A 26,716-nucleotide genomic window follows, 5' to 3' on the forward strand; every position below is an offset into this window, starting at 1 on the left:
GTTTTGCCTCAGTGGATAAATTCACTTTATTTGACTGCTTCATTTTATTTTTGTTCTATTGAAATTGACTGACGGGGGAATGTTATATGGGGGCTATATAGAAATCTGATCCGATTCATAACATATAAAATTTGAAGGCGGTTCAATTAAAATATACTGAGTTATAGCAAAATCGGGGAAATACATATATATGTGGGGGCTATATCGAACCCTGATCCGATTTTTAACAAAATCGGAAAAACTGATCAGAGGCCCAAGCAAATATCGCATATTAAATTTGAAGGCGGTTCAATTAAAATTGGCTGAGTTATAGCAGAATCGGAGAAGTATATATATGGGGGATATATCCAAATCTGAACCGATATGTACCAAAATGGGAATTTTTCATTCCTATGCCCCCATAAGTACTTGTATAAAAATTCATCGACCTAGGTCAACTCCTTCTATTTTTGTCCACGTTTACAAGGAAGCGGCAACACTGTGCGTCGGGTTAGTAACCCTCCCCTAGAACAAAACAGCCTACTATGAAAAAACGAAAGAAAAGAAAAACAAACCCCTCTAAAGTTGACGAACCCCGCAAACGGACCATGTTCTGCGAATCTGCACCTGGAATGTTCGCACTCTTTATAGAGAAGGTGCAGTCTTCGCATTGGCAGACGTACTTGAAAAGTACAAGGCCGACATTACTGCCATACAGGAAATACGATGGATTGGGAAAGGCGTCACAACAACACCTAAAGGTGACGCACTGTATTATAGCTGACATGACGTAAAGCATGAGTTTGGTTGCGGATTTGTAGTTGGTCGGAGGTTAAAACACCTGGTCTCCAGCTTCACACCAGTGAATAAAAGACTTGCTACAATTCGAATAAAAGCAAAATTTTTCAACATCAGCTTTATTTGCGCTCATGCACCGACTGAAGACAAGGACGAATTGACAAAAGATATATTTTATGAGCGCTTAGAAGACACTTATGACTGTTGCCCTGCCCATGACATTAAAATTATTCTAGGCGATTTTAATGCCAAAATTGGAAAGGAAAATATCTTTGACCCAACAGTCGGAAAATTCAGTCTCCACAGTGAAACATCTGACAATGGTATGAGGCTGATAGACTTCGCATCGGCAAAAAACATGGTAGCCAGCAGCACCAGATTTCAACATCTCGACATCCATAAGGGCACCTGGCTGTCTCCAGATCAGAAAACAAGAAATCAAATTGATCACGTTGTGATAGATGGAAGACATTCATCGAGCGTGTTGGATGTACGATCGTTCCGAGGAGCAAACATAGACTCTGACCACTACCTTGTTGCAGCAAAAGTACGTACCCGGTTAAACGTAGCAAACAAAGTACGAACATACACAACACGAAAGTTAGACATCGGTAAGCTGCAATCCCGATAACATATCAGCGCAATGGCAAAGTATTGCCCACTCCATGCAAACAGCCGCAAAATCCATACTTGGATACCAGAGACCTCCACCATGGTATGATCAGGAGTGTCGTGCTGCTACCGAAGAGAAAAATGCGGCAAATAGGGCTACTTTACAATCCGTAGCAACACGTTGCGCACGAGAGAGATATCGGGGGAAAAGGAGAGGCCTTTTCCGCAGGAAAAAGAGAGAGATGGAAAAGCGGGAGTGTGAAAAAAAGGTACAGGAACCAGAATGAAGTCCGAAAATTCTACCAAAGAGTCAAGCATCAAACTAATGGCTTTGGTACAGGCACATTCTCCTGTAGAGACCAGCAAGGTTAGTTGGTAACTGATACGGATAGTGTGCTCAGGATATGGAAAGAACATTTTTCAATACTGTTGGTATCCAGCTCACGGTTTGAAGACAAACCAAGCTGTATAAATCTTTATTATGTTTAGCAGAATACGAATGTAACAAATTGTAAACTTTATAACGATATTTGAAAAATAAAGAACATTGAATTGAAATTGAATTGAATTAAAATTGGTATCCAATAGCAGCGAAGACGACGAAGATACCACAGACCCAATCCCAGAAGATGGTATTGAATGTATACCGCCCAGCTAAGATGAGGTAAAGACAGTAATAAATCGGCTGAAGAATAATAAGGCAGCAGGAGCCGATGGCTTACCAGCCGAGCTGTATAAAACCGGAGGCGACACGCTGATAAGGTATATTCATCAGCTAGTTAGCACCATCTGGCAGGAAGAACGAGTACCCGACGATTGGAACCTGAGTATCCTGTGCCCAGTCCATAAGAAGAGAGATAAGACTGTATGCTCTAACTATAGGGGCATAAGTCTACTCCCTATTGCCTACAAGATTGTGTCAGGGATATTGTGCGAACGACTAAAGCCTATGGTCAACGAGATAATTGGACCATACCAATGCGGCTTTAGACCCGCCAAGTCCACCATTGACCAGATATTTACCCTGCGGCAAATCCTGGAGAAGACCCAAGAGATGCAGATCGACACCTACCACCTTTTTGTCGATTATAAAGCAGCCTTCGACAGCCGGCTGCGTTCAAAGGTATTCCAAGCCATGTCTGAATTTGGTATCCCCGCAAAGCTCATCCGGCTTTGTAAAATGACTTTAACTGACACGATGTCCTCAGTAAAAATAGGAAAGAACCTCTCCGAAGAGTTTAATACAAAAAGAGGTTTCAGACAAGGAGACAGCCTTTCATGTGATCTTTTCAACATCCTGCTGGAAAAGGTTATACGAGAGGCAAACGTCAAAAGAAGTGGCACAATCTACACCAATAGCCACATGTTACTTGCTTATGCTGATGATATAGACATCATGGGAAGATCACGTAGAATTGGCAGGCTGAAAATTTTTTTCAGAAACTTTTCCTTTATATAACTGTCAAAATCTGCAACACTAGTAATAATTAGTACTAGTTATCACGTAAAAGCATATAATAAAATAGTTTAAAAGGTGGCAAAATATATTCAAAATCACGTAAAAATGTCAGAATTTTGCCATTTTTAATTTTTGAAAAATATGCAAAATCTACTGATCAAGAATATATATAAAGTATAGGGTCGCAAATGATTATTTTAATGCGTTACCATGGCACAATTACCAAGGTAACGGTATCGTAAAATTGTGAATATGTTATGCCAAAATTTTCTTTATGTTGTTGGGGAAATTAAAACAAAAATATTTTTTTTATAAAGGGATTTGAATTTTCATATTCGAACAGCTGGTGTGACACCACTACCTTGGTAATTGTGCCATGTGCGTTACAAATGGAAAAGTGTACTTAATATACCCTCCATACTATGGTGGAGGGTATAAAAAGCTTGAAACATAACCTCACTTTTAATAGTATATTATGAGTTTCTGAAATCGGAAGATTTTCCTCAGTATTTAATTATTAATTATTTACGTTTTTTTTTTTCAATTTTTGTGTTTTTGTAGCATTGTGTCATTAAATGGATTGTGTTTACTAGCGCAGGACTAAGAGTCCTGAGAATAGTGTTCAGATTTAAATGTGTGTCTTTAATTAAATTTTGAATAAATAATAGTTGTTTGTTTCTTCTTAATTTGTATTTGTATACATACATTTGTATGTAATTTCTTTTTTGCATTTATGTGTCTATGTATTCTACTCTTGCTTTGTTGTTGTTGTTTTTTGTGAACCCAAACGAAAAACGATGATATTTTTTGCTTAAACACTATTTTTTGCAACAAATTCTCGCAGAATATCACAAGCCATTTCAATATTATTACGTGATATACCCAAGGCCGTTATGGCATTCTCCTTCGAATAGCCCTCGTTCATGAGACGGGCTATATATTCCAAATTGATATTCTCATAGGGTACGGTACAGTCGCCAACGACCTTTTGATTAATGGATATATTTTCATAAAGTAAAGGCTGATGATTGTGATGATGATGGTGCTGCTGTTGCTGCTTCTGTTGCACAGCGGATGATGATTTGACGCTGCTGCTGTTGTTGTCCAAACTAATGGAACGTTCATTGCTTGTCATTTTAAGGTCATTACGTGTGTTGTTATTGCAATTGGAAGAATTTGCTGTAGAGGATGCTGAAGTAGTGCTGCTGTTGATGGTATTGCTGATGCTGCTGCTGCTGCATGTGGTAGTGCTGCAGATCTGTGTATAGTTGGCAATTATTGTTGATCTCGCCTCCAAGGGCCGGGTATCTATGACACCCGTTATAGTTTCAGCTGGCCCGACTATATCATCATCGAGCAGACTGCCTCCCATGTTTGCTGTGGTTGTTGTAGATATTGTCGTTGCCGCAATTGGCGTTGTTGTTGTTATACGTTGTGTTCTCATTTCCTCGGCCAAACTATCCACATGACTATTGTGTGGCGGTATGGGTGGGGCTGTGGTCTTCGGCACACAAATTTCACCCAAGGTAGCTGCAATATTGTCCACGCTTTTGCTGGTTTGTGGTAGGCTTGACTTTTGTATGGCCCCACCACCATTCATGGCACCATTTGTGGGACTAGTTAGATTATTTTCGGCGCCTGGTGATGATTTTCTTGGCGGCAATGGTGGAGCCGATGATGGAGCTGATGCTGTGGCGGCCAATGCAGCAGAATTTGCCTCTCGCTTTTGGGCCTCTTTGCAGACAATAGCCTGGGATTCTTGTAGATTTTGTAGTATTGCATACGATGAGTTTGAGTTGTCATTGCTGATGTCTGTTTTGTTGGCTATCTTCTGGCCATAACCGGCCACAATAACAGCATTGGTGCCCATAAGTGGAGCACTCATGCGATTTGTTGATTTTTGTGAGGCTATACCACCAACCACCGATGAAGACGACGTTGATGTTGTTGAAGAGTTATTGGTTGCTGGTGCGGTTCCCTGTAGGGAAACTGCACTACCATTTACCACATTCATTGGTGGTGCCGATGGTGGTGGTTGATGAGTTCCACCACTGCCGCCACCTGATAATACTGTTGCTGCACTAATATAGTTGGCCGTTGCGGCTTGTTGTTGACCTGCCAAAGACAAGGTAGGTATATTCCCAGCATATAAATCGTTTTGTACTGCCATCAAGCTGGGCGTGGTACTGCGTCGGGAAAAACGCGGAGATGTATGTGGACTATGCTTATCCGAGGAATGTGTTGATGAGGTCATGTTGTTGCTTAGAGCATGTAATGATGATGTGGCTATATTAAAATCACCAGTATCCTATTGAGATATAAAAGACCAGATCAGGGCAAGGTTATGAAATGTCGTGTGAAGAGCATTTATAGTTTTTTTTTTCAACGAAACAAAAAAACTCAAAAAAGGGATGATTGCGAACATATAATAGGGTGGATGAATGTGAGTGTGAATATTCTACTGGTAGTCTGTTGCGTAAAGCGGGGTACACACGATCAGTTTTGACTGTCAGTTTTGCTCAAATAATCGGTTGCTTGCCAGTGTGGCCGTTCACTTTTGTCAGTCATCAGGCAACCACAAAATATTTTGTGGTTGCTGGACAGTTATCGATAATTCCGAAAAATCGACAGCCAAAACTGATCGTGTGTACCCCGCTTAAAAGTGTGTTACAACAAATCATGAACGTTTGAAAGGGAATATTGCTCGTACAATTTCGAAAGGTCGAAATAGAAGGAAACAATATGTCAAATAATATTTAAATTTATCTGAAAAAAAAAAACAAAAATTAAAGCTATCCGATCTGATTTCATCACTTTTATTACAGTTACATATATAAGTGTTAACAGCTTTATATGGGTCACCATTCTCGAACTCAAACCAACACAAATTGACGACTTGAATAAAAAAATCCCACGAACATACCTGCATGGGCAAGGAATAGTTCTCTCCTGTCAATAAGTGCAGGGAAATTCTATTTTTATTTTTTGGATGACAATCGGAAGAGTGTTGCGGATACGAATAATATACTTGTTCACATAGCTAGCTAATCCTCTTCAAAAGTCAACCTCTCTCACTGTCTACTTGTGACTTGGTGTCCTTTGTTCGCGCAAACGAGGCTCTGGCAACCGATCATGGGCGGTATTACCCTAACTCGCTGCATGAAAGAAATGCTTGCAGCACTACCAACATATCTCACGGCGCTCTTGAACCAACTTTAAATGAAAGGAGCATACACCTGGGAAGTTTTTTCGGATTCTGAAACTAAAATATTCATAGATGAGAAAAATCAAAAAACAAAAAATCGCCGGAGCGCTTTTTAAATAAATCGCGGTAAAGGTTCACATTTTTGGTCTTTATTTAGGTTTTCACGATTTTGCTTGGAAACCGCAAGTCCTTTCGAAATGGGATTAGAGAAAATATTGTAGCTGTGAAAATTCTCTACAAGATTGACCTTTATGATATTTTCGTAGGTTTTACCATTTTTGAGATATAGAAGTTCAAATTGGGACAATGCACTGAATGTATCGCCTCCTTACTAAACAACGTCAAATAACCGCTTACACCTGGCAAGTTTTTGCGGATTCTGAAACAGCAATCGCTGTCCCAAAAACAAGAAAAAACGCTGGAGAGATTTTTAAATAAATCGCGCTCAAAGTTCACATTTTTAGGTTTATTTTAGGTTTTCGCGATTTTGCTTGGAAACCGCAAGTCCTATCGAAATGGGTCTAAAGAAAATGTTGTAGCTGTTAAAATTCTCTAGAGGATTGACCGTTATGATTCGTTCCTAGCTTTTAGCATTTTTGAGATATAGAAGTTCAGTAGTGCGATTCTTCAACTCATTTTTTGATTTACCGACAAAAATCGGTAACATTAAAACGCAAAATTATGAATGAAAAGTTTACATAAAAGTTGACAACACTGTTACTATCGGTAGAACTTTACGACTACTTTTTATTCGTCGCTAACTTACAGAAAAACGTCGTCAATTAGCGAAATTATAAGCATTTCAATTTTACCGATTTTTGTCGGTAAATTAAAAACATTTGTTAGAGAATCACACTACTAAACTTCGATCTCTCAAAAATGCTAAAAACTAGGAACAAATCATAACGGTCAATCCTCTAGAGAATTTTCACAGCTACAACATTTTCTTTAGACACATTTGGATAGGACTTGTGGTTTTCTCATCTATGAACATTTTAGTTTCAGAATCCTCAAAAACTTTCCAGGTGTATGCTCCTTTCATTTGAAGTTGGTTCAAGAGCACCGTGAGATATTTTTGTAGTGCTGCAGGTATTTCTTCCATGCAGCGAGTTAGGGTTATACCGCCCATGATCGGTTGACAGAGCCCCGTTTGCGCGAACAAAGGTCACATTGTGTAAGCTCCTTTCATTTAAAGTTGGTTCAAGAGCACCGTGATCTGTAAAACCCAACTCCAAGTACTTGAGGAATAGTATCTACAGATATCTGCGTTGTTATGGTGGACAAGGCAGTAGAGATGGCAGCGGATGAGCCCATATTGGTGGTTCCCACAGGCTTCCAAGAAGTTAACGCACATGCTTAGACGTTGTGGAGTGCCTGACCCTCTAAGCTTGTGCTCACAAGCAAAGAAGAAATCCTGACAAATTTTGTCACCAAACACATGAAAGAAAGAACCGAAAGAAACTGAATTCTTTCAGGATGTCGCAGGCATATGCGAAATCGCCCCGCAACTGCGGCAAGCTCCACGAGTATGGGAGGGAGCACTTCATGTTTCAGAAACCTGTAGAGGCCCTATGCTCCTCTAGGAAGTAAGAAAAAGAAGAAGAATTCTATTTTTTAGCACAATAATGTGGCTTCTCCTTTTTATCGCCGACTCTGTCTCATCTTAACCTACGGATGGATGTCTTGCCTGGTGGGAAGCCTAGAACAATAATTTGATCCTGTCCAATTTAAACATTGTACACTGTGCGGGATTTCTTAAAACCACTGAATATTCGACCCCATGATATTCTGGTTGATTGTCAGTCATCCAGAGGGACTTTTAGTCTCTGAGAGCTACATATGTGGCATGGTTCACGGCATGAACAAGCAAATATAATCATGATGCATGAGTGGATGCATTCCTTTTTCACCGAGAGGTCGAAGATGGAGGAAGGGACGACATCTGGGGAGTGCTATGAAAAATTTTATAATTGTTCCACAATCATCCCAAAGGGGACAAGGCAGACAATTCTTCATAGCCAGTGTTTTTCAGGGAAATGAGATTGTCAGTGAACTAGCAGAACGGGCTTTTCAATTCTTCGACCTACTGGTGGAAAACTGTTTGGAACCGTCGCTAAGCTTCTGTCCTGACAAACTCAGCAAGTTTTATTTTGCGAAAACCGCAAGGAACTGATATTACGAACCTAGATTCCAGGTATCGAGGTCAATCTGGCAGGTAACCTCAGGACGTAGAACAGCGTACATATACTCACTTAGCAATTCATAGATCAGTAGTGGGATTCTGTAACTCATTTTTGCTGTTACCGACAAAAATCGGTAAAATTAAAATTATGACTAAAAACATTAAGAAAGGTTGGCATCACTGTTTGTGTCGGTAGAGGCTAGCGACTACTTTTTATTCATCGTTAACTTACCGAAAAATTTCGTTAATTATCGAAATTATAAGCATTTTAATTTTACCGCCGATTATCGATAACAGCAAAAATCAGTTACAGAATTGCGGTAGGTTTCTCTGTGAAGACGAAAGGGCTATGTGCAGCTTCCTTTAGATCATATAATCAGTTCGACTAATTTCTTCTATATACCTCTTGTCCTTTTATCTCTACACCTTCTCTTGCACTGCTTTCACATTTTCCTTTCCTTTTTCAGAATGCACACATGCTTGATTCTCCATCACCATGGTGCTCATTTCCAAAAACGAGTGCGCAAGGGTACTTAAAAGCTCCTAATAGATGCGACTAACACCAATAAAGCTACACAGCAGAATATTTTCGAAAAGAATCGGAACCGAGAAAACGGAAATTGCAAACCACCGAAAAACAGTATCCCGATATTTAAACTTTCCCTAACTGACGACGAGATGGACACTCCGGTGATCCATGTCAAAATCCTCCTTCCAGTCCTCGAACAGCCATTAAATTACACTTAAACATTTGTGAGGGAGGTACCGGAAGAGTTGTCCGAGATATCCTTTGAACTTAATTTAAGTTTGAGAGAAATATTAGGTAGGACCAATGTGAGTCACTCCCTGTCGCGCCCACCAGTCATAGACAAAGACATATCGCTGTAAACTGGACCGAGAGGAGTAGCTTCAATTAAAATTGCAAAACGATCCTCAATCAGTCCTTAACATTTTCATCTTTTCTTAGGGTGGTGCCCCAAGGCGTTGGGCGATATAGGCCTTTTTGTAAGTTGATGTACGTTCGAAAGACATTTTGCGAGGTGAAAAGTTTCCCCAGATCGTAAGTTATCGTCCTTATCAGTCATTTTAGTTGGTACCAGCAAGAGTTTTTGAGCTTTTGTGTCATTACCTAATGAAGTATGGTCTCGCTCTCCTATGCCCTACTTAAAAAAATGTATTTTAGCACGCCCACTTTTTAAATATGTTACATTTCCAAAACTACTGAACCGATCTTCCTGAAAAGTTCAGAGAATGTACAGGGAGAACTCATGGTGAAAAAAAGCTGTAAATTTTGTTGAATTCCGGTGGGGCGGGGTACCTCCCCTATGTCTGATTTTTTAAAAACGCTATTTTAACAGAACTGAAACGAACGATTGAATTAATTCTTCTGAACTACCACCCTCCGAACCACCCTGCTGCGGACTTCCACCCTCCGAATCATCCCGCTCCGAACTTCCACCCTCCGAACCACCCAGCTCCGAACTTCCACACTCCGATTCACCTTGCTTCGAACTTCTACCCTCTGAACCATCCCGCTCCGACCAACCACCCTCCGATTCACCTTGCTTCGAACTTCTACCCTCTGAACCATCCCGCTCCGACCAACCACCCTCCGAACCCCCCCGCTCCAAACTTCAATCCTCCGATTCACTCTGCTCCGAACTTCCACCCTCCGAACCACCCTGCTTCGAACTTCTACCCTCCGAACCCCCCCGCTCCGAACTTTCATCCTCCGATTCACCCTGAAAAATTCAGAGAATGAACAGGGAGGACCCGTGGTGAAAATAAGCTATAAATTTTGTTGAATTTCGGAGGGCGGGGTACCTCCCCTATGTCTGATGTTTTAAAAAAGCTATTTAAGCTAAACTGAAATGAACGATTGAATTAATTCTTCCGAACTACCACCCTCCGAATCACACCGCTTCAAACCACCCCGCTCCGAACCACCCAGCTCCGAACATCCACCCTTAAATCCACCCTGCTCCGAACTTCCACCTTCCGAACCACTCTGCTCCGAACTTCCACCCTCTCTCCACCCTGCTCTACACCACCCCATTCCGAACTTCCACACTCCGAACCTCACCCTACCCTACTCATTTGAGGCCTAAAGACCGGACCACGCCCACTTTTTTAAATGTGTTATATACCCAAGACTACTAATCCGATTTTCTTGAAATTTCAGAGAATGTGCAGGAAACACCGGTAAAAAAGGCTATATATTTTGTTCCATTTTGGAGGGGGCGGTGTACCTCCCCCATGTCCCACTTTTTTTAAAAACAATATTTTAGCACGCCCACTTTTTAAATATGTTTATATTCAAAACTACTGGAACGATTTTCCTGAAAATTTCAAAGAATGTATGGGGATGACCAGTGTTGAATTCCTCTTGGTCCTATTTTTTTAAAAACGCTATTTTTGCAAAACTTACGAACGTATCGGTTAGAAAATTAATTTGCGGGGCTACGGTGGTTGAATCTCCGACCCTAAGTACTTATTTGGGACCTAAAGACCGATTTTCCTGAAAATTATAGAGAATATACCGGGATATCCCCGGATTAAAATTAGCTGCATATTTTGTTAAATTTCGGAGGGGCGGAAACCAAATCCATGGAAAGGGTGGTGCGTTTTGTCCAAAACGCATGGAAATCACAACCAAACTGAAGAAACACTTTGTAGGCCTAAAAAGATTACAACAACAATCGAGAGTTACATTGTGACTCTCGCCAGAGAGGCCTATTAGATTCATCTTGGGTAATTCCTGTTGACATAGGAAATGCTATATATTCATCCGAATTGCTCGGAGAAGGCTGGGGACTGTCAGTTTACCAGAATGATTAACAAAACAAATTCTACTGCTTCGGGAAAAAATTTTGTTGGCGAAGTCATCCTTTCGCTAACTATCATTTGGGTTGGTCCGGACACATGCATGAAAGCAAATTTATTTGGTAACGATTACGACAGGAGTGTAAGCCGTTTTATCTAAAAAACTTGTGAACCGATTTCCATGTCATAGGCCATACATTTTATTGAATTCGGAGGAGCGGGTCATCCTCTGTACCCTATCTTGTAAATGCGCTATATATGTAAAACTTACGAACGTTTCCGTTTCCCACCTCTGGGTACATATTTTAGCCATATGACCCGACCACTCCCATGTATTACAAACCAATGGAAATACCAGATGTTATGCATAACGAAGTTTGGTCTTTTAGGAAAGCAAGTGTTTAGATTAGAAGGCAACATACCGATAGCTATAGCTTGATCAGGTATATAAGATATACATTATAAGCAGGTGAAAGGACGACACAGTCGGCCCTTTAGTTGCCACTGCACACTCATATCAATGAAATAAAAATTCCTTAGAAGCTTTAGATCGATTCTTGAAGGATTTAAGAAGCAATTCTCGTTTAGTTTCAGACAAACACTTCCAGCAGATGATTTATATCAAGTCATCAGTTCTTTGGCGGTATGTTAAAATTGCATATCGACACCAACATTTCTGAAGATTTTTTATTTATAGTCACTTGCAGATCCCGACTAATTAGCGATGCAAGAAAAATATATGCAATTGATGACTTAAGAAAAGGTAATATAAAACTGTTTCAAGGGCCAGCAACGCGGACCGGGTCGGCTAGTTTCTTTATAATAAATTGCAATGTATATAATTATTAAGTAATGAAAAGATAGGTATCTGTTTATACCTCTCCGATTCTCTCCAGTTTTGCCCGAAATCCTGACTTATTTTTTGGTCGCTTAAACATTTAGGACATCGGTGCTAGTTTAACAGAAATTGATAATGCTTTGAATTGAAAACGTGATACTGTCGAGACCTCTGGTTGACCATTGATACACGATAAAATCTACACCATTAGCGTTTTTATACCTTCGACTAAATAATGGAGGGTATATTTTTTGAAATTTAATTTATTTGCTGAATCAACATTGTAACGAACATATAAAATGAAAAAAAAAACTTAATCTTCAAGGATGTGGTCATGATTATAAGCATATACTCCTTTCAAAAAGTCCATACATCCTGAGAAACGTTTAGACAGCAAAAACTCCAATTCTAGTCGAAGCACTGTCTTCAATGGAAGCTGTGAACAAATATTTTTGTATGAAAAAATTAATTTCATCTCATATTGAACACACACGTAGATAATCGATATTATGACCATCTAAAAAAGAGGTTTAATTTTTTTCCGGATAATGTTTTAAGGAGAAACATGTATGTACATATAACATTTGATAAGCATTGTTATAACAATTAAAGAATGATAAAGAACATTTTGCATGTTTAATTTTGAAAACTGATACGACGAAACTCGATAAAAGAAATCATATTTTCGCGCCTATATTTGCATTATTTGCAGTTGTGATAAAAATATAGCAAATCACAGCATGAAATTCTGGCATGCCAAATACAAAATAATATTTATCAGCAATTTATGTATGCTGCTGGAGATAAACAAACAATTAACAAATAGAAAGGCACAGAGAGGGAGAGGCAAACATTAGACAATCAAAAAAACGCAAACAAACGAGGTGTAGATAAATAAAACAAACAATATGCAACATGCACAAAACAAGAAGAAACGCCATCAGGGGAAGAAAAGGGAAAACCAAATCAAAAACAAAATGTAAAAGAAAATATAAACAAATTTTATGAATTTTTTTGTTAAATAATTGTTTTAATTTTTATTTAGTATATATGTAAATATATATTTATGTAGAATATATGTGTAGTTTCTTTTTTTTTTTTTGATTTGTTATATAATATTTATAAAATACACACATAAAAACAAGAACAAGGATAGTTTACAGTAAGAAAAAAATAATAATAAAAATAAAATAGGCAATAAAGAGTAGAGTGAGTGTAGTAGAGATAGTTAATTAAATAATTAATTAAAATAATCATATTTTATACAATTAGTTTAATACACAATGGGGGAGAAAGAAGTGATAGTATAAATTGAACAATTTCCATCATTTAAACTTTAGCTATTGTATAATTTACAAGAAAACATTACTTCAATTTTATTCTTTTAACAATTCGGTTATAGTTTCTAAATAAACAAAAAAATATAAAATAAAGAAAAAATGAAAAAAAATAAGGAAAATAATTGAAACTGGAAGTTTAGGCTTTTATTTGTATTCAAATTCGAGAAGTTAAGGCAATATCATCATATCATTAAAGACTAACTTAAATGATTTTTTTTTGTTTTGATTTACTTTCGTACAGCCTCAGGCGTGGTGGTAAAACTAATGTCAATAGCCGAGTACTGCATCTTAACCCTTAAGCCACTGAAACTGAAATCAGATATTAATGAAATCAATGATTTTAAACTTGTGGCTAAGTTGTTCCATGGACATACCACGTAGTGGGTCTTTAGGGTTAATATCATATTTTTTATTATATTATTTTTTTTTCCTTTTTGTTTATAAAACAGTCTTATAAAATGTGTACACGAGACTCCTTAGAAAACAAGATAATTGAACTAAAACATTTATAAACAATTATCATAATATTTATGTGAATAATTTGTGGGTGTGTGGTGTGAAAAGAATTACTTTATCAGCGTTTGAAGAAAAAACATTTTAAAATTTTATTCAAATGTTTTCCTTATTTAGCCATTATCATGCACAGTATATGTATGTTTTTCTTTATTTCTATGTACACAGGATGTCCCAAAATGTGTGGATAAATATGAAATGAAGACTTTCCATATCATGAGAATGAAATAAAAAAATGAATATTTCTAATCTCCTCTCATCTGAGGTGTATGGGGATTTCTTAACAAAAGGCCAATGAAAAATACCAGAAACATATAAAATATGAAATAGTAACTTTTAATAACAGATCAAAATTATCACTAAATTCAAATACATATCTTGACATGTTCACTATTTTATTTATCAATAAGTACAAATCTTAAATGACAAACTTTTTAATCACTTTCACGGAAGTTGAAAGTTCTGAAAAAATTGTGTTACTAGACAACTTCCAGTAACAATTCATACCAAATATCAGGGAACACTACATACATATGACCCCTCCTCAAACATCCCCGAAGGTACAATAGAGCCTTCTCTTCTAACCAGATTACTCGATTTTTTTCATGTTTAACCATCCCTCTTGAAACATCCTGTATTTTGTTTTGTTTTTTTATATAAATTTCTACCGTTATTTTAGTTGTTTATACTTAATAATTTTCTTTAAAAAATGCTAATTTCTACAAATCTTTGGGAGAAAATGCAAAATAAACAAAATATATTTTCATACTAATTATGCCACTACTATTTCTTATAAACAAAAACTCTGTATATATAAAAATGGAAGAAATATTTAAAGCAACTACACCTTTTTCAGATGTAATTCGAATTATTTTATTTGTAATTCGAGAATTTGTTTTGTAATTCGTAACATTTAATTTATAATTCGAATTATTTCACTTGCAATTCGCATTATTTTATTTGTAATTCGAATTACTCCATATATAATTCGAACTATGCCATTTGAAATTCGAATTATTCTATTTGAAACTACAAATAGAATAATTCGAATTACAAATGGCATTCTCGAATTACAACTAAAATGTTTCGAATTAAATCTAAAGATGGTATAGTGAAAATAAATGTTTTTCTTTTATACTGAACGAAAAATTGCACAGTGCTACAAACAGTCATAAATCCAAAATGAAGAATTGAAAAAGGTATTAGCCGGCTTTGCCAGCAGAGATATACCCTCAGCCTGTGTAAATTGAAACATTCCCAAAAATTTGTATTTTGGGGGTTTTCAGAATTTTGTGGCATTTTTTGGACGATAAAAATATGAAATAGGATTAGAGCTCAAATATTGAAATTAGATCTTATTTTGGAAGTCATTCCTTTAGAAAGATATCGCACCAACCAGTCATTTCAGTTGGCCACCGTATAATTATTTCAAGCTTTTGGACCATTATGTTCGGAGGGAGTACCTTCGTTAACATTTTCCCAAAGGATCCTCGAACAGACCTTAAACTGCACTTAAACAAAAATGTTGAACTTTTGTAAGGCAGGTACCCTATGGAGTGGACCGATATGGTTTATTTTCGTACATAAATTAAGTTCGGGCAACGGTTGTTCTTTTCAAACAAGTAAAAAGTGTCAGTCGGCTTTGCCGACAGATATATACCCTCAGTCAATGTGAAGCGAAACTTTCACCCCCGGACAGATCGAATGTATTTAAGGTCTCTTCAGAATTTTGTGGCCCCTTTTTTGACATTTGAGCTTGCCGACAAAAATGTGGATTAGGAATTAACTGCACTAAGACACAAATGTTGAACTTTTGTAGGGCAGGTAGCCATAGGGAGGACCGATATGGGCCATTTTAGTAGTTAAACTAAACTTTGATAAAATATTAGCAGATCCAAAGTTTGGACCAAATTGGTTGCCCCATTCAAGTGATATCATATAAGTTGTGGACCGGTATTGCCCATGAAACTAAGTTTGATATAATATGACGAAGACCAAATGTTGGACCAAAACGGTTGAACAGTTCGAGAGTTATCGTACTCTCCGACCGCCACTTATGGTGACATAGGGGTTTTTTATACCTTTCGGGATGTTTTTCCAAGAAACATGGACTTACCCCTGAAAAAACTTTTCCGCCGTTATGGAGGTAGCGAATGCAAATCGCATCAACAAAAATCAAAGTGATTCGAGAGCAGGTCTTAAAGTGAACTTATCCGAAATTGTGTGTGAGAGTTACCAGAAGGAGTAGACAAATATAGTCCATATTCGGTCACTCCCTTCAAGAGTTATCGTGCGCAAAATTTCGAACATTTTTGAAGTTTTGTGGGGGGAGGTACCTGAAGGAGTAGACCGATATAGCCCATCTTCGAATTTAAACTATGTTTTGATAAAATATTACGAAGGCTAAATTTTGGACCAAATCGACAGATCCATTCGAGAGTCGTCTTGCGCTCCAACCAGTACACAAGGTGTCATAGGGGCTTTTTGCACCTTTCCGGCCATTTTCTCAGGAAGTATGGACTTGCCCCTGATGAAACTTGTACCGTCGTATTGGGGGGAAATGAATACAACTTGTTGCAACAAAAATCAAAGCGATTCGAGAGCAGGTCCTAAACTGAACTTATCCAAAATTTTGTGTGGGAGGTACCCGAAGGGGTGGGCCGATTGAGTCCATATTGGAACCTCATCTAAGTTTGGTAGAAATTTCACGATGTGCAAACTTTGGACCAACTCGGTTACTCTCTTCATCCGTTCGAGAGTTATCGTGCCCACCAGCCAGCCAGACAGACAGGCGGACAGACAAAAGGACGCACATTGATAAATCGACTCCAAATTGTCTGAAACACATTTCGTCCAAACTTACTTAGGGTCTAAAACCATTATTTCGATGAGGCACATTTTTACCGTATGAAAGTGTATATACCCTCGTTAGCATAAATGCTGAGGGTATAAAAACTTGTACCGGCTTAATTTGGGTTGTTTCAAAAAAAAAACAAGTAAGAACAGACTATAGTCGGACGGGGCCGACCATGTGATACCCTATACCACTGTCCCTGTGCACTAGCTTTCCGGGCTAGCTGTTATAAGATGTGCATTAGAAATTTTACCAATTTTCACACAAAAGTTTTGATCAATTTAACCCGCTAAATATTATCCGATCATACCGTTGACTTGCACGCTACTTCTTCATCTCAAACCAAAACTACGTTTAAAATTTCGCGCCGATCGGACTATTATTGCGACCTACAGAGCGGCTACAAAATCGAGCAAAAATTTTGTTTTTGGTCCATTTCATCCCTTTAACATTTCACGATCATCGCCAAAAACTAATCAGTTCTATTCTGGTCCAAACCCGACCTCCATACTAAATTTCGTGACAATCGGTCCATAATTGCGGCCTCTAGCTTGATTACAATTTTTAATGGACGGACAGACGGACGGACGGACACACATCGCTAAATCGCTTTATCTCGTCGAGATATGAAGTTTGGTATACCACATGAGGGGTCTACGACGAATATTTCGCGGCGTTACATGAATTTTTGGGAAAACAAACTTATTATACCCTTTTCCACATTGTGGTATAGGGTATAAAAAGGCAAGCCGGTTCGAGAGCACGTCTTAAACTGCACATTTCCAACAAACTTTGTGTAAGAGTTACCCGATTGAGTGGGCCGATATGTCCATATTCGAACCTGATCTATGTTTGGTAGAAATATTGCGATGAGCAGGGTTTGGACCAAATCGGCTACTCCATATTAGGGACAAATTTTAAACTTTTGTGGGTAAGTTACCCGAAGGAGTGTACCAATAGGGCCCATCTACAATCATAAATTCAATTTGGAAAAAATATCACGAGATGCAATGTTTGAACCAAACCGACTGATTCGTTCGAGAGTCACCGTGCGCTCCTTTTACTTTTGTGAGGATTGAATCGATATGACCCATATTCGAAGCAACAAATTGGTTGATACGTTGGAGGGTTACCGTGCGCACAGCCATCTAAATATACAGGCTTTCAAACATACTAGGTGGCGCAAAAGTAATCTTCCTATCAGAAAATGCTATAATTTTTGCGATTGGCCCCTAATGTCAGTTCTGTTTTGATATTTTTGTAGTAAACACATACGAAATACACGTTACTAAACAATGTTACGCTACACTGCTCCAGAACGCGGAATATTGGTGACTATTTATTTGAGCAATAATCGGTCGATGACTTTGGCACAACGTGAATTTCGTCGCAGACGTTTAGCCGCTCGCTTCGAAGAGACTGGCACAACACGAGATGCTGCCAGGCATGGCAGACCCCGGAGTATCCGTTCTGCAGAGAATATTGCTGCTGTAGCCGAGGGTGTCATGGAAGCGCCGTCGACATAGACCAGACGACGTGCCACGCAAATGGGTATCAGTTGACGGTCTTTACAGCGAATTTTGGAACAAGATTTGATGATGTTTCCGTACAAAGTCCAGACGGTGCATCAGCTGTTAGATGCTGACCGCCAATCGCGTCTAACATACGATCAAGCCATCCACCAAGAGGAAGATTATGTTTCATCAAAAATAATCATGAGTGATGAGGCGCTTCAGACTTCTTTTTATGGGGCTTTTTGAAGTCGCGGGTTTATGTCAACAATCCTCAGACTCTTTCAGCTCTTAAAGACAATATCCGCCAAGAATGTGAGGACATATCACCGGAAGTTTTGGCCAAAGTGATGGAAAATGCCATAAAAAGGGCTCAAATGACAATAAACTGTGGCGGCGGCCATTTATCTGATATCATATTCTCGACTTGATGTAAAAAAATTAAAAGACCAAATGAAAATAATCCACAAGAAGAATCAAACTTTTTCATTTGTTTTAAATGACAGCCAAAAACATCGGAAGATTACTTTTGCGCCACCTTGTACTATGGGTCTAAAAGTAATATTTCGATTAGGCACATAGCTGAGGGTAAAATTAGAGTGAAAACACTCTTACCACATTCCGAACAAAGCCTTGAATTTATATGGACGTATTTAAATTTTTCGTTCAAAATCGAAAATTACAAAAATTGATTGTTTGGAATTGTTTGCGTTTTAGGCCAAATGCGTGGAAATACACAGGCCAAATGAAACTTTATAAGCGTGGACGACAGATAACATACAATAATATAAGAAAATGCAAAAGACCCCCCAAAATATGCGAAAATATTCGAGTTAAACGTCAATGTTTTAACTATTTTTTGTGGGGTTTAAACAACCAGTGGCTTTATATGGGAATAACCTCTAGCATATTTTGCCGAATTATTTAAGCAATCGGTTTTGGGATGTTCTAGTTTACCTTGTGTCAAATGGTTATGTTGATATCTCTAAAAATCAAAGAGTTAATCGATATGTCATTAGAAATCGTGGCGGGTATTTTGATTACGAACTAAACCCCCAAAAGAAAACATCATAACGATCCCAGGGACAGCTTATAGAAGAGTGGAAATCAAAGAAGTAGAAAGTTTTTGTAGCACTGTATAATTTTTTTTATAAATGAATTGCTTCACGCAAACATATATAAAGAGAGGAAGAGAGACAGAAAACTATGAAGAACAAAAAGAGAAATTCGTTAACATTTCAAATCATTCATAGAGAAAAGTGATTTTTCTAATAATAAAAAAATGGAGTTTGTTTTGAGTGGCCAAAAGGCTTGTATAACTAACTAACTAATAATAATTACCTACTAATAAATCAACTTAAATATTGCTATAAATTAAGGAAGAAATTTCATTAAAAAACAGGACTAAAGTCTCACGCGCTATAATTAAGCAAAATCGTCTTCGAAAAGGATAGTAATTTTCAAAAAAAAAAAAGAAGGAAAATAATAAAAAATAAAAAGAGAAAACGAAAAAAAATAAATATGCATGTAGGTATGTTTTGTAACTTTTCATTTTCATCTTCATCATTATCAATAATTAACTTAAAAACTAAGAGATGCTATATACAAATGAAGCTTTTTTTGGAAAAAAGTTTGTGAGTTTTTTTTTGTTTGTTTTGTTTTTCAAGATATAGTATGTTTTTAAGAGCAACAACAATACACATCTAAAAAATAAATAATTTAAGGGAAATCTAAGCCTTATATAAATAAAAAAAAAAATGTATATGTAGGAGAATTTTTTCCGGTTTGTTTTTCAATTTTTTTTTTGTGTTGCACTATATTGAGACTGTAACCAAAAAGACAATATACATGTGTATGTGACTAAAATTTTAAGTTGTGGCTTTCTGTTTCCTCTTTTGTTTCGTTTTTGTTTTCATTCAAATTAAAGCTTTGCTAAATTCAGTCAAAATCTCAATATTTGTACATGTTCTCTCCTCTTACTCCATCATCATATCCACAGATCTGAAAGGTAGTAATAATATATAAACGAAAAAGTACATGCTTTGTTCGATCAAAAAAAGTAAATAATTTACAAACAAAAAAGGATGTTACATCTCTTTTTCAAAGAGCTCAATATGTTGATATTCTATTTGTTCTCTCAATTGGTTTATATATAACGCTCGTTCATCATTACTCTTTTTTGTTTTGGGGACTTGAAAGTGAAATGGAGATGTGGGATTGGGCGGTTTTTGTTTGTATGTAGTAAATAACTTAAAAATCATAAACAAAATAACTTAAGAACTAATCATCTTTAAACTATACCTCAGTGTCGTCATCATCGTTTGTCTGATGGCGTCCATTGGTAGTACTGCGATTATGTTGCTTGCGTGGATCGAAAGCATCGACAACAATTTGTTCAGTACCTTTGATTTCAGCACGACAGAATGGGCAACCCTGGTTAAAAGAAACAAGTTGCAAAAAATAATAAAATAGATTAAATTTAATTTTACAGGTTTTAGTTAATGATTAATAGAGTTTTTGAATAAATGAAAAAAATTAATCGTATAACGGAAGTAGAGAGATAAATAATCGCTGACCCAATCCGACAGGAGCATTTATTATTATTTTTTTTTTTTTTGAAGAAACACCATTTTACTTGAAATCCATTGAATTTTTTGATCGTTTTGGTGTTTTTGCTCGGGCATGTAATCAAAGCCACAAGGAATAGCTGTGGTAATAAATTAGGAAGTAAGGGTGTTTCGATATTTGTGCGACTTTTATTAAGGGAAATACGAACTGTCAAAAATTCTTCTTTCAAACGCCCAATTCCGTCACCTCTAAACTGTCCAATAATTCTGTTCAGGTAGCAGAAATTACGTTTCGAGATATCGTCACTGCTGGTCGAAACCCGAAGTGAGACCAAATAGTGAGCACAAGCGGAACTAGTGGCTAGATCATTTAAACATTGGAGCGAGAATAAGTGAATTGTGGAAAACGGTCTAGTCACACTCGAAATCTGGTGGAGGAAGTTAGGACCTTGGCCACGTTTGGCGATGTTACGCTGCCTAAACCGAAGAGGTGCGCACGTTATTTTAATCGACAAATTGGCGAAATCACCTGGAGTGACAGAGAAGAGTATTACGTCGTATTACATCTCTCCCTGCCGAGGAGGAACCAACACAATTTACAATGGATGATGTTGGAAATTCCATAAGGAACTTTAAATTATTCAAAGCGGGGCCCTGACGGATTGTCCATGGTAATGCTGAAACAGAGGGATGTGCCAGTAGTTGAGTATCTCACCATGGAGCCAGTCAAGGATATCAACAACGTTAAATCCTCCCCAGCGTCAGAAATATATATCCAGTTGCCGACCATCAGCATTGGTTTCATAAGCAGCAGAGGACTACAAACCGTTTCAAATAACATGCCGTGTAATAGAAAAGTGAAGGTGGCGCTCGACTTATCAAAAAACACTCTACGCTGTTTGAGAACATCAAGTGGACTACCGTCCGGCCAAGTTTGAAAACAAAATGGAGGTGAGTCTGTGGCACGGAAAATTCCTCTTGGGGAAGAAAGGCCTTGGTGAGTATATTAAGAACCCCGAAGGACAGAACCGCCGTGAGTCAAACTTCCGCGGTATGGCGAGATGAAGTTTTTGCTAGAGACCCTGTAAGCCGCCAGGAATTATCGTTATATCTTTGTTCACTATTGCTTTAGCTTATTTTTGAGATGACATGTCTGCAGTCGTATCGAATGAGGATTATTTTCGTAGAGCACTTCGACCTTCTAACTCGCTTCCTTCAAAGTCCTTTTCGTCCTTTATTTTAAGAGCCGCTATAAAAGTACCACTAGATGACCTTTTTCAGCTTCGAAATGTTCTGCAAAAATGACGCTCAGAAAATTTTAGGTACGGCTCTCATTGACAACTAATCGATTTTGTCGCGTTCTCTACCCGCTCTTTGATTCGGGTACCTTCGCTAGCTTTGTGAAAGACTAAACGGATATTTGATCGATCTTAAAACCTTTTACCGCGCGAGGAATATGTGAATATTCGCCACTCTTTTTACAACATGGACTGCGGAGATTCGCACAGTGTTGGTAACCGAATTCCGTCAATGGTACACAGTACGTTCACATTGTACGCTTAACCACATTGTCTGCGACAAGCTGAGCTGTATGAAGAACGTCCTCAAGTCCCTAGCAGACAGCACTTCGGATGTATATAAACCTTGTTGTTATAACGCGAACATAATTGAAACCGATTGAAAAATATTCAAACCTGTCATATGCTTCCCTGAGGACTGCAACAAGGTACCTTCTAGGTAAACTAGAGTAGTATTGGCTCAACTACGTTCGATACGGTGCAGCTGTCTAATTTCCTGTGGCGAAAGTATAAATTACATAAATTATAAATAACACCGTGTAAAACATGTGCCTAGCATGCGGCACATGGCCACACGATAAACTGCACATATTCAACTGCCCTTCGAAACCTACTCAATCAACTCTAGTATCTTTGTGGTTACAACCCATCGAAGCAGTCACATTCCTAGACCTGGAGATAGAGCCGGAGCAGACAGGGAAATTGTAGTGAACTGTTAAGTCACTCATTCTTGAAACCTGGGATAAATAAACCCAACTTGTGTCCAACCCTGAAACCGGTTGTTTGTGGCCAAGTCATCAAAAAACGTTTTAATTGTATGCTTTGGGTACTGACGCGACTGGAATGGACCATTGAAATGTTAAGTAGTTGATTACCACATTGAGGCATTAATTCTAACGACCCTTTTGGTTTCGAAAAAAATGGAGTACGATACGGCTCAACTACTGGCTGATATCCATTTTTCCCGACATCAACAACATAGATCCCGGAAACATCTCGGCAGAACTACACTACCCGAATAATTCTTGCACCGGGTTAGTTTTAAACACCTTTGACCTATTGGAAACATCCGTTGATTTGGTGATGGTAAAATTTGATAATTCTGACAATGATTTACTGATGTTCTAACGTTGCACAACAGATCCAAGACTTCAGCAATCTGGAATCAACTTAAAGCACTCATCGTTTTCATTTAGAAATTCAAAGCTTTTAGTCCATATTGTATTCCTTCCTTCAGAACTGAATTCTTTGATCAGGAATATCGTCGGAAGCATAAACAGGTTGAACAAATTATGAAAAAGATAATATATACCTGTCCTTCAGAATCCACCTGCCACGATGTTAAACATGGTGTACACAACAAGTGGCCGCAAGGTTCAATTCGTATGTCTTTGTCATTCTCTGCACATATCTTACACAGTTGGAAAGTACTTCCTGCAAAAACAAAAAGCAAAGAAAGCATTAAAAATATTTATAAACAAATGCCAAAACCATCAGACATACCCATTTCACAATAAAGTTCATATTGCTCTTGAGTTACGGTAATATGATCTTCAGTTGGACTCTGTACAGCTGAAGACAAATCTGGATTATAGGCTTTGCCATCGGGATACAAATAAAAGCCCTCTCTATAAACAAAATACATTAATTTTATGTTATTTAGGGCCAATTAACTCAACCATTGGATGGCTGGGGAATTTTTTGTTTTTGGAAATACTCGCCTATGACCATCCAGTAACGCTTGACAAAGCGATTTATTTTGTGGTATCGTTTGTAGGATCTCACCATCAGCAGTAACATAACCAATGGCCCACTGGCCTAATCGTGTACACGACAATCTGTTGTTGATAAATAAAGTGAAATAAAGAATTATTCATCAACAATTCTCCACAAGCATTTATTTATTATGATTCATCTGTTAGTCCGCATTCATTGACATACCTAAAAACATAACTTCCGGCCTTGTGTATGTAACGTTGTAGGCGAGCTTTAACCTCATCATATGTAAGAAATGCCACGTACCCGGGATGTGTTACGGCCAAAATTTGCCAATTTCTCAGTAGGGTGGCCCAAGGTTGGAAGAGTCTCGAAAACACATCAAATTCAAAATTTGATATATAATCGTTGCATGTTAGGTCGATAGTCGTTTTCAAGGCCATTGCTTCTAAACCCGACGATATGGGATGTACTTTATTCAATTCCTGACGAAATATCTTCCAAGGCACCAGAGTACTGGAAGTAAACACAACGCTCGTATTACTCACTGCACTACACTTGATGGAAGTGTGGGTGGGGTAGTGGCCAAATTTGTGTACTTACCTATTGCCAAAATTTGATTTCCAAAACTCCGCTGCATCTGCTTTTGTAATTCGAAACTGATCGCCGGCAAAGACTCCATTTGGAAATATAGCCTTCAATTCGCTCAACATATGTGAAAAGACCAAACTTAGTTTGGTCAGATTGCGACGATAATGAGAGTTCTCGTCAAACATTTTCTCCTTCCCCTCCTTAAATAACTTAATGGCCTGCTTACACTTTCGCATCAGATTGTTGATGAACACATTGAAGTGTTCGTTGTTGTGTAGCACATGCATCTGATCCTCATTCTTTGAGTAGATCAGACGCAGTCGTTGATACGTATCGGGCAATATGTCCAGTATAAAGGGTGGACTATTCTTCAGATTCATTTTGGGTTGTTGACACAATTTGACCACTTTGTCCATTAATTTCCATGTTTTCTCGAGTGTCTTCTTGTCGGTGGACAAACGTTGTGGTCCACATGCCTCCGAGAAGGAGGCATGGAGCTTGGAAAATATTGAACTTATGTTTTTCGATTGTTGTATGCGACTTGTACGGCTCGTCGCCATCTTTTACGTCGTCTGTCCAGATTCAATTTTGGTATCGTTTCGTTTATCGTTTCTTGTCTGCGTTTTCGTCTTCGTTTATCCAGAAAAAAACTGCAAGTTGCTACAAGCAACTGGATTTCGCTTCCTTACAACACACAATTTCACTGGTAATGTTGTTCTTCGTCTTCGCGGTAGGAAATTTTAATGCAATTCGAAATAATTAACAGATTTTCAACATGGAAAAACTTGGTTTTTAGTCTCGCTTAAATGCTTTTTTCTCACATACTCACATAATTTTAATTTAGTGATGGGAATTCGATTATTCCATATAGAACTAATCGGAAAACAATAATCGAAGACAAGTTTCGATTTCGATAATGAATTATCGAGCGATTAAAAATCGATTTCATTACTACTAGAGTTGGTATTCACATGGCGGTATACATCGCCAAACCTATCTGTTCCTTTACTTTTGAAAATAGTAAAAAAAAGTAGTAAAAGTTGTAAACTGCTGCCATATGAACTGTAGCTCTGTTCCTTTACGTGCAATAATCTTCAAGTTTTACCAATTTTTTACTCGAAAAGCGTTCCTTTACTTCAGACACCATAAAGTTCATATGCGAGCAGTTTACAACTTTTACAACTTTTGCCGGTTTTACCATTTTGAAAAGTAAAGGAACAGACCATGTATGGGGTCTAAAGTAAAGGAACGCTTTTCGAGTAAAATGTGGCAAAACTTGAAAATTCTTGAACGTAAAGGAACAGAGATTATATTCACTGGGGATATCAAGTTATCGAAATTGCCGTAAAAAATGTCGTACAATTTATCTGAAAAATAGAATAAAAACAAAAAGGCGATGATTTCATTTTATATAACGTTTACATATAAGTGAATAAAAAAATCCACTGTCAATTCCATAGTCAATTCTATATAAATAAAAATCAAACGTCGTTCGTTGGTAATGGCATCAGTTGAGAACGGCTGGACCGATTTGGGTAATTCTTTCTGTAAAATGTGCGCCATAACCCGGTTTAGGTTTTAATGGAAAGAAAATTTGGCCATGCCCCTTTTTACACCCACTTTTTCAAATTGAAATTTTTGTCTTTTCTTCAAAAAATGCTGAACGGATTTTCCTGAAATTGCTAGGGAATGTACAGGGATGGTCCCCGGTTAAAATAGGCTACAAATTTAGTTGAATTTCGGAAGGGACGGAGAACTTCCCCTATACCCTATTTCTTTAAAAATGCTATTCTCATATAAAAGACAATTGCTCTGTTCCAGAACCTGCAAGAAGCTACTATTTTTTACTACGATAACATTTTTTCCTTTATGTTATCGGAAAAAATAGTAAAAAATAGTAGTTTCTTGCAGTACTGGAACAGACCAAATGTGTGTATGTTAGTATGTTCCGTACAGACTCAAAAACGGCTGAACCGATTTTCTTGAAAATTTCACAGAATGTACCGGTGGTGAAAATAGGCTATAATTTTTTTGCATTTCGGAAGGGGCGGGGAACCTCCCCTATGCCATATTTTTTAAAAGCGCTATTTTAGCAAAACTGGCGAACGTATCGGAGAGAAAATTAATTTGCGAGACAATGGTTGTTGTGTCTACGATCCTAGCTACTGATGTGGGGCCTAAAGACCCGACCACGCCCACTTTTTTAAATACCTTATATATCAAAAACTGCTTAACTGATTTTCTTGAAAATGTCAGAGAATCTACTGGGAGGACCCGTGGTGAAAAAATATTATATACTTTGTTGAATTCCGGGGGGCGGGGAACCTCCCCCATGCCCTATTTCTTTGAAAACGATAATATAACAAAACTGAAGAACGTATCGGAGAGAAAATTAATTTGGGTGACAACGGTTGTTGTGTCTCCGATCCT

The 26,716-nt window shown here is 37.8% G+C and overlaps 1 protein-coding gene across 2 annotated transcripts; it reads right to left on the reverse strand.

The window, feature by feature from the left end:
* Positions 1 to 3,565: 3,565 nt before the first annotated feature.
* Positions 3,566 to 25,308, reverse strand: Cbl (E3 ubiquitin-protein ligase CBL). Of its 2 annotated transcripts, XM_073987633.1 has the most exons (8): positions 25,116 to 25,308; positions 24,299 to 25,009; positions 23,921 to 24,211; positions 23,701 to 23,817; positions 23,483 to 23,607; positions 23,292 to 23,413; positions 20,416 to 20,547; positions 3,566 to 5,156 (listed from the first exon to the last, which is right to left on the reverse strand). In XM_073987633.1, exons 2-8 carry the CDS (start codon positions 24,844 to 24,846, stop codon positions 3,660 to 3,662), a joined length of 2,832 nt encoding a protein of 943 aa, XP_073843734.1. In that variant the 5' UTR covers positions 24,847 to 25,009; positions 25,116 to 25,308; the 3' UTR covers positions 3,566 to 3,659. The 2 variants fall into 2 exon arrangements, with proteins under 2 accessions (XP_073843734.1, XP_073843733.1); XM_073987632.1 differs by having other exon boundaries at positions 24,299 to 25,161.
* Positions 25,309 to 26,716: the final 1,408 nt, after the last annotated feature.

This window comes from Musca autumnalis, unplaced genomic scaffold (assembly GCF_047663935.1).
Source record: "Musca autumnalis isolate F117 unplaced genomic scaffold, ASM4766393v1 scaffold_4, whole genome shotgun sequence".
NCBI classification, from domain to species: domain Eukaryota; kingdom Metazoa; phylum Arthropoda; class Insecta; order Diptera; family Muscidae; genus Musca; species Musca autumnalis.

Bases quoted from the DNA above. Each gene is read 5' to 3' on its own strand.
- Cbl (XM_073987633.1), bottom strand. From the start codon at position 24,846: ATGGCGACGAGCCGTACAAGTCGCATACAACAATCGAAAAACATAAGT. The intron at 23,818-23,920 runs GTATGTCAATGA...TATCAACAACAG, and splicing joins GCCGGAAGTTATGTTTTTAG to ATTGTCGTGTACACGATTAG. The intron at 5,157-20,415 runs GTATAGTTTAAA...ATATCTCAATAG, and splicing joins ACGATGATGACGACACTGAG to GATACTGGTGATTTTAATAT.